The sequence below is a fragment of the Ammospiza nelsoni genome, chromosome 22, assembly GCF_027579445.1.
Source record: "Ammospiza nelsoni isolate bAmmNel1 chromosome 22, bAmmNel1.pri, whole genome shotgun sequence".
NCBI classification, from domain to species: Eukaryota; Metazoa; Chordata; class Aves; order Passeriformes; family Passerellidae; genus Ammospiza; species Ammospiza nelsoni.
Window position 1 is genome coordinate 6752206 of NC_080654.1, and position 12485 is coordinate 6764690.

Here is a 12485-nt window from a genome sequence, read left to right on the forward strand (position 1 = left end):
GAGCTGCTCCTGGTACCTGCAGCCCTGGCACAGCCCTGGCACTGGCCAAGGAGCTCTTCTGCTCCAGGAGGCACATCCAGAGCCTCTCCAGCCCCAGCAGAAGCAGGAACACTTCACTGAAGTGTTCACCTGTTTGCTCTTTACACAGACACCAGCACTTGGCTGAGTTACTACAGGTATTCTGCATTTCTAAAATATTTTTACAAGTGCTTTTGACAGCACACACTTACAAAAACCCACAGGCTCCATTCCCAAGCGTGGCAATGGACAGTTCTCTGCTGCCAGCTACCTGAGACTTCACCTATATTCCATCTTCCAGGAGGGCTTACACAAACCTGCAGCTCTCCCACGGCCATTCCACTTGAAAGGAGGTAAAACACTCATTTAAAGCTCCTGGCCTGGCACTCAGCAGGAATTTGCTCCCTTTATCACAAAGGACTGAATCTCCCTCCACACCTCTGCTGGGACACTCCTGCTCATCTGAGCCTGCTGAGCACAAACAGAGCTGGGCAGTGTTTTCAAACAGAAACTCAGGCTGGTTTCACTTCTGGACTCTATTTCTGTACCAGCCCCACTGGCAACTCCCTGAGCCAAGAGCTGAGACAGCTCCGTGCTACAGCAGTGGGAGCTCCTCCCACTTCAGCCCTTCCTGGGAAATAAATAAAATTAAAAATAATAATTTGGGCCTCCAAATATTCTCCACCATAAAATAATAATAATAATAATAATAATAATAATAATAATAATAATAATAATAATAATAATAATAATAATAATATAATCATATAATATATTAAAATATAATTTATTGAATAATATTATCTTATATAATATCATCTATAATATCATATACAATATCATATGTATTATCATATAATATCATATTACATTATATTATAATTATTATATAATTCAGGCCACCTACTCTTTTCCACCAGCAAACCCAGTACAACATTTCTGCTCCAGGCATGATGGTGCTCCCAACTCCCTTTTCCATCTCTGATATCAGCTGAGAACAACTGAGGGACCCAGAAATTACTCAAGTGAAAAAGCCCCACCCCTGATGTGGCAGATAAACATCTTGGGACAATTCACACCCAAGTTCCAGTCAAGAGCAGCATTTGAAAGGTTACCCAAATTCAAAGTACAGGCAGCATCTGAATGTTCAGACAGCAAAAATATAAGGTAAAAACCCCGTGAGACACTGCAACCAGAACATCTGCTCAGTGCCATGCAATTCAAAGCAAGCACACACCAGAGCACTCTGGTCACTGGTCAGTTTGCAGGCAAAATATCTCTGTAAATTAATCCAGGGCCAGAAAGACACAACCAGCAAATGACTCTTTTTCCTTCCTTTCAAGCTGCAGACATACCCAGGATTGTAAATCACATATTTCCTGTCAGTTCTCCCAACAGGAATGTCTGACTAATATTTCAGCTTTGTGGTACTACAGCACTAAGTTTTTTTTAATTGAAACAGATACCCAGCTTCCTCTCCTGCTTGTCATTTTAATCCCTGCCAACTTGCAGAGCTGCAAGGGCAGAAGATTCCCTTTTCCAATGACACAATTGGATAGACACACAACTGCTAGAAGCTGCAGCAAGGCCTGAATTATTGTAACCCCTGGGAAATAAAAAGTACAGTAGTATGTTAGGTTGCAAGGTTCCCTTCTCAGCTGTCAGCATTCACTTTTTAGGATATTAGATGGGAACTGTCTGACCTGGGAAATCCCAGAGAAGTTCTGCACTCATGACATTTCCATCAGCTGCATATATTCCTCACAATCTGGTTTTCCATATGACTTTTCCCTTGACTATTAACCCTCCTCTGGCAGATCCTATCTAAAACCATTTGTAATGGACTCATAAATCACAGCTCTGGGACAGCAAGGTGTGCTGGGGAGGACCAGCAATAGCACAGTTAGGAAACAATCAAAGGTAATAAAACCTGAACACAGACTCTGCTGTGGACTGTCATAAAAGGTCAAAGATTATTAAAAAACAAGACACTGATGCAGACCTCATTCTCCTTCTCTCCAGCCACTTTTGCCTTTGTCTGGTTTTGGTTGGGGTGTGCAGTGGTTTTTATTATCTCCAACACTTCTGAGCACATGGAATGCTCAGGAACCAGCTCAGCCCAATTTGCTGTGGTCAAGCCCAAACAGCCCCAAGTGCTGCCACCACTCCTCCCAGGAATACCAAGTGAGAAGGATCAGAGATTAAAATAAAAGCAAGAAGTGATGGATCAGAAGGCTTTAGCAGAGGCTGCTGTGCTCTGGCTGCCCCAGGTCCCCTGTAATCTGTATTTATTTACAGAGCAATTGTACCAGTCACGTCACAGCTTCTGAGTCAGCAGATCCTCCTTGGAGATGTTTTCCTGCACATTATTCACCTCATTCTGCAGTGCTCCAGCTTCTGAGTACAACTGAGCAGCACCAGCCCCAGTTAATGACAGAACACACTCTCACAACTTGTTCCCTGAGTTCAGGTGCTGGTGTTGTACACACTGCAAACACAGCCAAAAACCCACAAAAACACTGAGCAGCTTTTGTCCTCCACTGCTCCAGGAATGGAACTCAGGTGAAGTTCAGAGGGACAAGAGGGACCTCTTAGAAGAGGTTCTCTAGGAACAAGCAGCTCATCCATCTGCCCTGCAGCCTCATGAGGAGGAACTAAAATAATCCATGGGCAGGAGAGAGGCAAGGCAGATTCACTGTCTTTGGCACCAGTGCTGCTGACAAAGGACACTTCTCACCATCCCAGGCTGCCAAAACAGCCAGGGCAAGTCCTGCACAGATCAAAGGAGCAGCAATGGGCTTCTAGGGCAGCCACCACAGAGATCTTCTCCTCCTCAGACAAGCTCAAGGATCAGTGTTTTGCCAAATCTTGGTTATCCCTTTAGCCTCCAGCAGCTCTTCCAAGCATCCTGTGTCTGATTTCCCTTCCTCATCCCCACCTCCAAACCAGGCCAGCTCCCTGCCCACAGGACAAGCCCCAACACCCCAGCCCAACTCTAAAACAATCATCAAGTGGGTTCTAATACACTGAAGGCACTCCCATCTATGAGCCTCTAAATAATCCACAATAATGTTCAAAACATTTTACACCCAGGGAGGAGGAGCTACAACCCCTGAGAGCCTGGAGCAGGGCACTTGTCTGCAACTCCCTGTTTACCAGTAAGGTTCAGGCATCTCCAGGAGCACATTCTGCAGCTGTGGGTGTTTTCTGAAGGTGTTCTCTGACCAGATGCAGTTCCTGTTAGCACATCTACAGAGAAAAATTAACAATTCCTTGGCACCTCCTTCCCAGCAAGGATGTATTTCCAGGTGGCACAAACTTGGGTCTACTCTCAAAACTAATGTATCCCTTTAGTTTATACAAATCCAGGGCAGGTCTCCATCATGTGCCCAAGGAAAAGAGGCATCACACACCAACAGGAGAGCAGGATGGAGCAGCACCAAGGCTTTCTGGGAACAGCTTCTCATCCCGACCTTTTGCCAGGATCACTAATGATTTCTGCACTAGCATTTGTCTTCTGGGTAACAGAAACAATGTTTTATTTATTAAACTTGTCATTGAACATGACAATGCAATTTACTGGCTTTCATCTGGTGCCAAGAATTCCTGTGAAGCATAAAGTTTGCAAAAAGTCACTTCCCCATAAATCGTGGCAGTGAGTGACTATGCAATCTGCTAGCCCCACATGAAAGAGGAAAGTGGGGCTGCAGATAAAAGTTGCACAGATTGCAAAAAAAACCCATGCTTAACTTCTAATAAATGGGTTAAAGACATTGAAGTTGCCTGTAGAACCGAACAACTTTGCCAACAGGTTTTATGATTAATGTTACTGTACAGTGGGGGATTTTCCCCATTTTAAGTCTCGATTTCACAAAAATAACATTTTCTTTGTTAGCTCTAACTAGAGATAGGAAATCTTAGCTAAACAAAATGCAAATAACCTGTTAGAGCACAGCACTGAGGGACAAGAACTTGGCCTGATTTTGCAAGCTTTCCTGAGGCAGCTGCAACACCTGGTTTCACTACGAGGAGAGATGAACACAAACGTGTTTGTGCCCCAAAATGTTTTGAAATCACCCAATGCAGTAGGTCTGAGTCAGTTCACAAGCCTGATGACCTGTTTTTCACACTGTCTTCCTGCCTTCCACTCAAATCTTCTGAGGAAGAGCCCAAATCCATCCCTAGAGAAGGGCTGCCTAATTTTTACAGGGGTCACTTCTTTCATTTTTTTTAATTGAAACCATAATTACTACAAATACAGCAGCTCTGAGATTCAGCACTGCCATTTGCCATCCTGACCATCTGCAAACATGTCATTTGCGATGCTTTCTTTTAATCCTGCTAATGCCCAATGACCTTTTCAAATGCTCTTTTCTTCTATGCATTCCTGTTTGCTTCATGTTCCAATCAGGCTGGTCACAGAAGTTTTAGACCTGCTCAATTAAAATTGAGAAGTTTTTTTGTTGTGCAGAAAGAGCAAAGTTGGGCAAGTTGGTTTTGGCCTGGCAGATCCAGGTTCTCCTTGCAGTCAACTGCAACTTAAATGCAGTTTTGTGAGAAATCACATCAAAAACATTTGAGAAAATACACACTATGGAGCAGGTACTGTGTCTGAAGGTGACTGTGCTTACTGACAGCAGAACTAACAGTGTCTACATCCCAAATTCAGGATTTGCTCTATCCCAGCTCTCTGTGGAGCCAACAGCTGCCTGGCTTTAGGTGCCAACTCAGCACTTTGCAGCTCCTGGAGGCTGCAGCCAGGGTTGTAAATTCAGGAGATAACTCTGGCGAGTAACCGGATGCCTGGCAAGGCAGGCGGGGGACAGAGGATCTCTCATTAGCCCTCTTCCCTCAAAGTTCTGCCATTCCTCAAAGGTCAGGAAAGTAGGTTAATATGCCTGGTGCTTGGGTCACACATGAGATAGCTCAGTGAGTGCCCTGCAGGGCTCTTCCCAGCTGGGGAAAGGGGATTCTGCCTCAGGACACCCCAAATATTCTGCAGGGTTGGCTGAGGGCCCTTCCCAGCTGGAGCAAAGGGATTCTCAGCCCAGTTCTGCCCCAGGAATTCCAGGTTTAAAGCAGGAAGCTCCTGGCTTTGCACACCTACAGCCATAGGAATATCACACCTAACAGCACATTCACACCTGCCACAATTCCTTCCTCTGCTGGAATTCCCAGACCTGCCCATCCCTGCAGGTTTTTCATGCCTTCCTCATCACTTCTGAACCCACCTGAGCCCACAGGCAGCCAGCTCCAACAGGCTCTGGGGCCATTCCCAGCAGGGTGACACTTTCTGCGGCAGCAGGGCTCACCTGGCACACCTGTGCCAGCTTCAACCCCCAGCAGGTTTTTCCTGAAGTTAACAGTTATTCCACCTGGTCACTCTGCACCTTCCCAAGCTCTGCATCAGCCCTGCCTGGACTCATGGCTACCTGAAGCTGCTTTTGGCCACCCAGAGGAGCACCATCAATGCTGAGCCAAGATCACACCCAAACCTCTCTCTGCGGGGTGGCAGCACCTGGTGGATAAATACAGCTGTAGTCAGCACAATGCAGCTGATATTGTACCTCATCCCTCCATTTCATGCCTTTCTCTCCCTTGCATTAACACCAAAAGCCCCAGCTCTTGTTTCCTGAGGTGTCTCAGGTTGCAAGCCCAGGCTGGCAGCCAGGCCTGACAGAAGCTTTTTAAATCCTGGTATTTACCACCGCAAAAGTGTTCAGGGAAGGCAGGTAACACAACATCACTGTCAAACTCAGCAGTTTGTCTAATGGAAAAGAGAAAAAAGTATCACCTAAAGAAACACAAACAGAACTCCCTGAGAGAATAAAGAGTATTTTATTTATGGTGGCTTCAGGCAACCACTAAGCTTCTGCCTTCAGTGCAGTCTCAAACATTTTTCCTTCCTCACAAAATCCTCTTACTTAAGTGCTGTTTCCAGCCTTGTTTCAGCTGATGCTGCTAAAACTGAGAGCTCCTGAGTTCTGCTTTCACCCAGGCCCTTAACACACCCACTGCAACAAGGACGTGACTGAAATTCCAAGGGAGCACAGCAGGAAAGGTCTGGGCTCCACTCTGTGAGGAGGATGTCCCTTCAGGGAAGGACAGGACAGTCCCCTTCAGAGGCAGAGAAGGACAGGACAGTCCCCTTTGTGGCCAGGGAGGGAGAGTCCTGTCCCCTCCAGAAGCAGGGAAGGACAGCGCAGTCCCCTCTAGAGCCAGGGAGGGACAGTCCTGTCCCCTTCAGGGCCAAGGAGGGACAGTCCTGTCCCCTCCAGAGCCAGGGAGGGACAGTCCTGTCCCCTCCAGAGCCAGGTCCTGTCCCCTCCAGAGCCAGGGAAGGACAGTCCCCTTCAGGGAAGGACAGGACAGTCCCCTTCAGAGGTAGAGAAGGACAGGACAGTCCCCTCCAGGGCCAGGGAGGGACAGCTTAGTCCCCTCCAGAGTCAGGCAGGGACACATCAGGGACAGACAGTCCCCTCCAGAGCCAGGGAAGGACAGTCCTGTCCCTTCCAGAGCCAGGGAGGGACAGAGCCCCTTCATGGCCAGGGAAGGACAGTCCTGTCCCCTCCAGAGCCAGGGAGGAACAGGACAGTCCCCTATACAGCCAGGGAAGGACAGAGCCCCTCCAGAGCCAGGGAGGGACAGTCCTGTCCCCTCCAGATCAGGGAAGGACAGTCCTGTCCCCTTCACAGCCAGGGAGGGACAGTCCTGTCCCCTTCACAGCCAGGGAGGGACAGTCCTGTCCCCTTCACAGCCAGGGAAGGACAGTCCTGTCCCCTTCACAGCCAGGGAGGGACAGTCCTGTCCCCTCCAGATCAGGGAAGGACAGTCCTGTCCCCTCCAGAGCCAGGGAGGCTCTGCAGCAGCAGGGCTGCAACCCCTGCCCTCCTGTCCCCAGGGTTAAACCCAGAGCCAGGGCTCCCAAAGCAAGCCTGCACTGGAATAATGCAGCTCCACTGATGAAATAGGAACTTAGTGAGGTTTAATCTGCACAGAGCAGGAATAAAGAAGGCAACCTCTGAGCAGGGCAGCCAGATAAGTCAAGTGCCTGCAAATCCATTTCCTAATTCTTCAGGCCGGCTTGGAAGGTGTGGCACAAAGAGCAGGAGCTCAAAGCAAGCTGCACATTTCCTTCTAAAGCCTCAGAGAGGGAGGGAGGGCAAAACAGCAGCACCAGAGAATACAAGGAAATTAATCCAGTGCTCAGGGTGCCAAGGCTCAGACCACCACTCTAGGAAACACAGCACCAGGTGGTACCTAATGCAACTAAAGTAATTCTAAATAGAAGATAATTTTGGGCACAAAACAACAGAAGAGAGCCTCACTCAAAACTTCACTGCATCAAAAACACAAGAGAAGGACAGGGTTCCACTGCATCTGCCATTACAGGGGAAAATTACAATGATTTAGCTGAGAAACAAGCCAAGCTCCTTCCTTAAATGATAAACCCTCTCAGATAACCACCAGAGCTTTAAAACTTCCTCAATACCACATTTCCCCTCGTGCCACACCAAGGAAGTCTCAAATGTCTCATCTAGCACACAGGCAAGAGCTGCAACTCCCCAGCACAGCCTGTCTGCAACATCTGCTCCCATCCTGCCTTAGGACAAGGGACTAAGAAGGGAATTTTGGCCTCTGGATCAGGTCCAGGACCCCTGAATTACTGAGGTCAAATCACAAGAGTTTCTCACCCTCCCAGTGTTTCACTCACACCTTAACCAGGTTCCCACCACAGCACTTGGTCACTGCTCAGAGGAACCCCTCAGTCACAGACTATTGAATATTTAAGAAGGCATCACACCAAAGATGAAGAAAAGGATCAGTTTATACTCCACTCTGAAGTGGCCTCACCCCCACTGCACTGCCCTGAGCTCCTGATCTTCAACTTAGAGAAGCTTTTTAATTATCACAACCTATCAGCAAACATAATTTGGGCTAAAGCCCAACTAGAGAGAGCAGGAAGCCTGGGAAAAGCTTGTGTTGGTCAGATACATTAATTACTCCTTCAGGGATGAAGCCTCTGCTGCAAAGAAATTCAAATTTGAAATCCCATGTTTTTAAGTGAGGGTTTTTTTGCCCTTATTCCTGGAAATGGCAAAGGCTCAGGAAGAACTGAAGCATACACAAGCTTTGGGCCTTTCTCCTTGCATTAAGGAGAGACACAAAAATTTATTTGCTTGAGGCTTTTGAAATTCTTCAGGACTCCCAGCATGAATCAGTGGGAAAGCAGGAAATTTTATGATGCACTTTAAAAATCAGTTTATGAATCACTTTAGAAAGGGACTGACTAAAACATATTGATAAAAACAGAAGATCAGCATCTCCTTTGAGTATCTTCTACTTGTGCAATCACCTCCTTCACCTGGAAATAGAGGTTATTAAAGCACATTGGATCAAACCAGGGTAAAATAGGGCTGAGCATGGACCAGCCTGGACCAGATGGCCTTAAAGGTCCTTCCAACTCAAACTATCCTGGGATTTCACAGCCCTAAACCAGGCACAGGCACCTCTCAGAACCTCACATTTCTCCAGTAAAGCTGCTCCCTTCAGCAGGCACTGAAAAGAGTTTTATTTTACTTTGAGGTGTGTCTGTCAGGGTGTGAACCAGCTCAAATTGCAGCAAAACATTTCTCTACAAGTTCACTTTGCAGGGTAAGGAGCTCCTTGGATTTGACCAAACACCCCCTCAAAGGGCAGGCACAAGGACAAACAGGGGCACAGGATACTGCTACAGAAGTACCCTGAGCCTAAATTTGAATTTTAAGGCTTTGGGGTGACCTGACTGGGGCTTTCCAGTGCCTGAAGGAGCTGTGAGGAAGGATGGTGACAGACTAGGGACAGGACACAGGGAATGGCTCCCACTGCCAGAGGGCAGGGATGGGTGAGATCTTAGGAAAAATTGTTCCCTGTGAGGGTGGGCAGGCCCTGGCACAGGGTGCCCAGAGCAGCCCCTGGATCCCTGGCAGTGCCCAAGGTCCAAGTGCAGGTTGGATGGGCCTGGAGCAGCCTGGGACAGTGGAAGGGATGGAATGGGATGGGCTTCAAGGTCCCTCCCACATCAAACCATTCCACATTCTCTGATGCCCCAATGGCAAACTGGAGCAGCAGAGAGCACTGGGCAGTGCTGGATGATGATGATGATGATGATGAGCACCCCAGCCATCCTTCACCAGGGAGGTCAGGGATGGATGGAAAGCAAAGCTGACAGCTGTGGAAGCAGAAATTGAGAAGGGCAGCATTGTCACTTTTCCAAAGAACGTAATTTCTCAACTCAACTCCACTAACAAGGACTAAAAATAGCCCCCCAAAAGAGCTGAGCTGCACTTTCATTCTGTTTCACTCCCAGATGTGAACTAGCCTCATATCAGCATGTATATTTACCATATGAGGAAATCCTGTTTGAACAACTTCAGCTGCTGAATGCTTCCCCTGCCCAGCAAACCACAGCTGAAGCATCACTGCAAGGGCAGCATTCCCCCCTCCCAGAGATCCCCTCTGACTTGATTATTTTGGGCATTTGCAGTTTAAGATAACATTGAGCTAAGCTCACACACTTGGCTTGCCTGATCCAACACAGACTCCACAAAAGAGCTGAAGTTGGTGTTTCTCAAAGGCACGAGGTGCACAGGACTTGCTGTGGGTACTGAAAACATCCCCACACCCTCACAGAACACGGTGGAGGTACAAAAAGGACATGACCAGGTCACAGATGGGCTCTGATTCCAAACAAACAAATCCTGTCCTGAAAATCTGAGTGACTCTGAGCAGCACAGGAGGTTTGTGTTGGTGTCACTGTCACATCACACACCCTGGGCTGGGCTTCACTGCTCCTTATCTGCCTCACAAATCCTACATGGATGATGCCCAGCCAGCACTGCACTAGGCAGCCTGAATTTATGGATGATTAAATCATAAATTTTGCTAAAATTGTCCTCCTTTCCCCCAAGAATTGCATAGCAGAAGAAATCCTTGCTAACATGATCAGGCCAGTTTACATAACCTGGAAATGAAGGGTTTTATTTTTACAGAGAGTAACTGGATCCCATCCATTCATAACCCACAATTCCAGAAATCTCAGCAGATCCACTCTCCCAAGTGCTGCTTTGCCCTGAACTGTGCATTCCATTTATTTTTAGCACAGGAGACTCCATCCATCCATCCATCCATCCATCCATCCATCCATCCATCCATCCATCCATCCATCCATCCATCCAGTTTTCAAGCTCCATGTGCTGCCCTGCCCTGTTTCCCTGAGCACCTGACTGAAATGTGGGCACAGCTCTGAGCTCTCCAAGGAGACAAAGCTCTGCTCTACACAGATGTTGGTAACCCTGAGGTACCAGGAAGGTGTTTCACCCAATATCCTGCACCACACCACCTGCTCTCTGCAGTGGGAGGGCCATTCCATCCTCTCAGTGCTCCACTTCTGCTCCCAGAGCACCAAAAGCAAAGCTCCTGGAAGAACCCCAAACACTGGGTTTGCACATGAGCTGAAAATGGAGGCTTGCAGGTTCATCCCTGGAGTCCTTTTAACACTGGAAACCACCACAAGAGTGTTGGAAGTTCTGATCCAATTTCTCCTATGCCCAGTGGTCTCCACAACTAAACATGAAAAAAAAACAGAAGGCAGCAAAACCTGGTGACACTCAGGAAATTTCCAAAGGATTTGTGCTGCACCTCCTCCAAACAACTGGCACAGTTACATTTAAACCCTGACTGGATGTTTTTATATCCCTTCAAAGTTAGTACCACTGTTGTTACTTTCCTTGAAGCCTCCTTGTTTTCTCTGAGCTCTTTTCCTGTGACAATTTTTGCAGTGGCATAAGTTAGGAGAGTTTGCTGGAATCCCAGTTTGAGATTCCAAGGCAGGTCCTGCACACACAGATGTCAGTGTGTTAAAATCAGGCCCACAGCTGGAATGAGATGCTCTGTGCTGGACTCAGGTGCAGCACCTGCTCCTGTCTGGACCAACACGGAACAGAACTTTGATCATAACTGTTCTTCACCTTTCACCTGACATTAAAATCTTTATCCTGCATGACACAGCTGGCTCCAGCTCCAGAGAAAGAACATAAGGCATTGCCTCTGGAATTCCTATGGATGAAGGCAAGAAGTAAAGGATTACACTGGTGTGGTTAAACTGCTGTAGAGCCAGGCTGCGGGGTGTTCCTTTGTGAGCTAAACACATTTGAACATTGCTGAATTGTCCTGCTGGAAACCCTGACTCACAAATCCCCAGGAGCATGAAGCGATGTGATTCCCTCCAAGTGCCTGAGGAGGCTCGGGAACAGCCCCTGAGCACCGGGCCGGGAGCAGAGCAGGGCCCGGGCAGCGGCTGCAGCTGCTCCCTCTGCACAGCACCAAAGGGGAATCGAGAGTCTCGTGCCCCGGGCTAATCCACTGGGGAAACACAGCGAGACAGATCAGGGCACACGGCTGAGCAAACCGGGGCTTCTCCGGGGGAAGGGAAAGCTCCCAGCCCTGAGGAGGAGCAGCACCCAGGGCTGCAGCCCCTTTGCTCCCCACATTTCACAGCTCCAGGCGAGCCCGGCACACGCGGGGCAGGGGCAGCTCCGGGCGGGGGACACAGCCCGGCCACGGGAACCACGGGCCCGGCGGGGGACACAGCCGGGCTTTGGCTACGGGAGCCACGGCCACGGGCCGGGGACACAGCCCGGGCTCGGGAGCCACAGCCCTGCTTTGGGCACGGGAGCCACGGCCACGGGCCCGGCGGGGGGCACAGCCCGGTCACGGACACGGGAGCCACGGGCCCGGCGGGGGACACAGCCCGGTCACGGACACGGGAGCCACGGGCCCGGCGGGGGACACAGCCCGGTCACGGACACGGGAGCCACGGGCCAGGCGGGGGGCACAGCCCGGGCTCGGGCACGGGAGCCACGGCCACGGCCCAGCGCTCCCAGCGCCCCAGGCGGCACCGTTCTCCGCCAAAGCGGAAGCACTGCCCGTGTCATTCCACATCCTTCCCCCGGTACCGGAAAGCACCGCCCGGTACCGGGACCGCAGGGCTGGCAGTGACCGGGCAGCGCAGCCCCGGGCGAGCCCCCCGCCCCCGGGCCCTGCGGAGCGCCGGGCAGAGCCTCCGCCAGCCCCAACCCCCCCCGGCAGCGCCCTCAGGCCGGGTCAGCCCTCCCTGCGCCCCGGTGGCACCGCCCGGGCCGTCCCTCCCTCCGTCCCCACCGCCCGGGGGAGGCCGGGCGAGGCCCCCCGGTGCGAGGGGGCGGTGTGGGCGCAGGACCCGGCGCGGGGGGCGGTGCGGAAGGGCGGGGGCCGCGGGCGGGGGCGCGGGGCCGGCCCGCTCTCACCATGTCGGCTGGGCGGGTGCGCGGGGCGGTAGAACGGCGGCGCCTCCCGGTCCGTCCCTGTCGCTTCGACGCCGCGGCCCGTCCGCTTCCGCCGCCGCCCGGCAGTGAACATCCGGGTCAGCGCGGCCGGCCCCGCCCCCG

The 12485-nt window shown here is 50.4% G+C and overlaps 1 protein-coding gene across 2 annotated transcripts in view; it reads right to left on the bottom strand.

The window, feature by feature from the left end:
- CAPZB (capping actin protein of muscle Z-line subunit beta) overlaps nt 1-12485 on the bottom strand; it is a 63425-nt gene extending 50940 nt beyond the window's left edge. Inside the window, exon 1 of one of the 2 annotated variants that reach the window (XM_059487393.1) lies at nt 12345-12485. In XM_059487393.1, the coding sequence (XP_059343376.1) occupies nt 12345-12347 (3 nt within the window). In that variant the 5' untranslated portion in view covers nt 12348-12485. The remainder of the gene's footprint in view (nt 1-12344) is intronic. The other variant, XM_059487394.1, reaches the window with a different exon arrangement.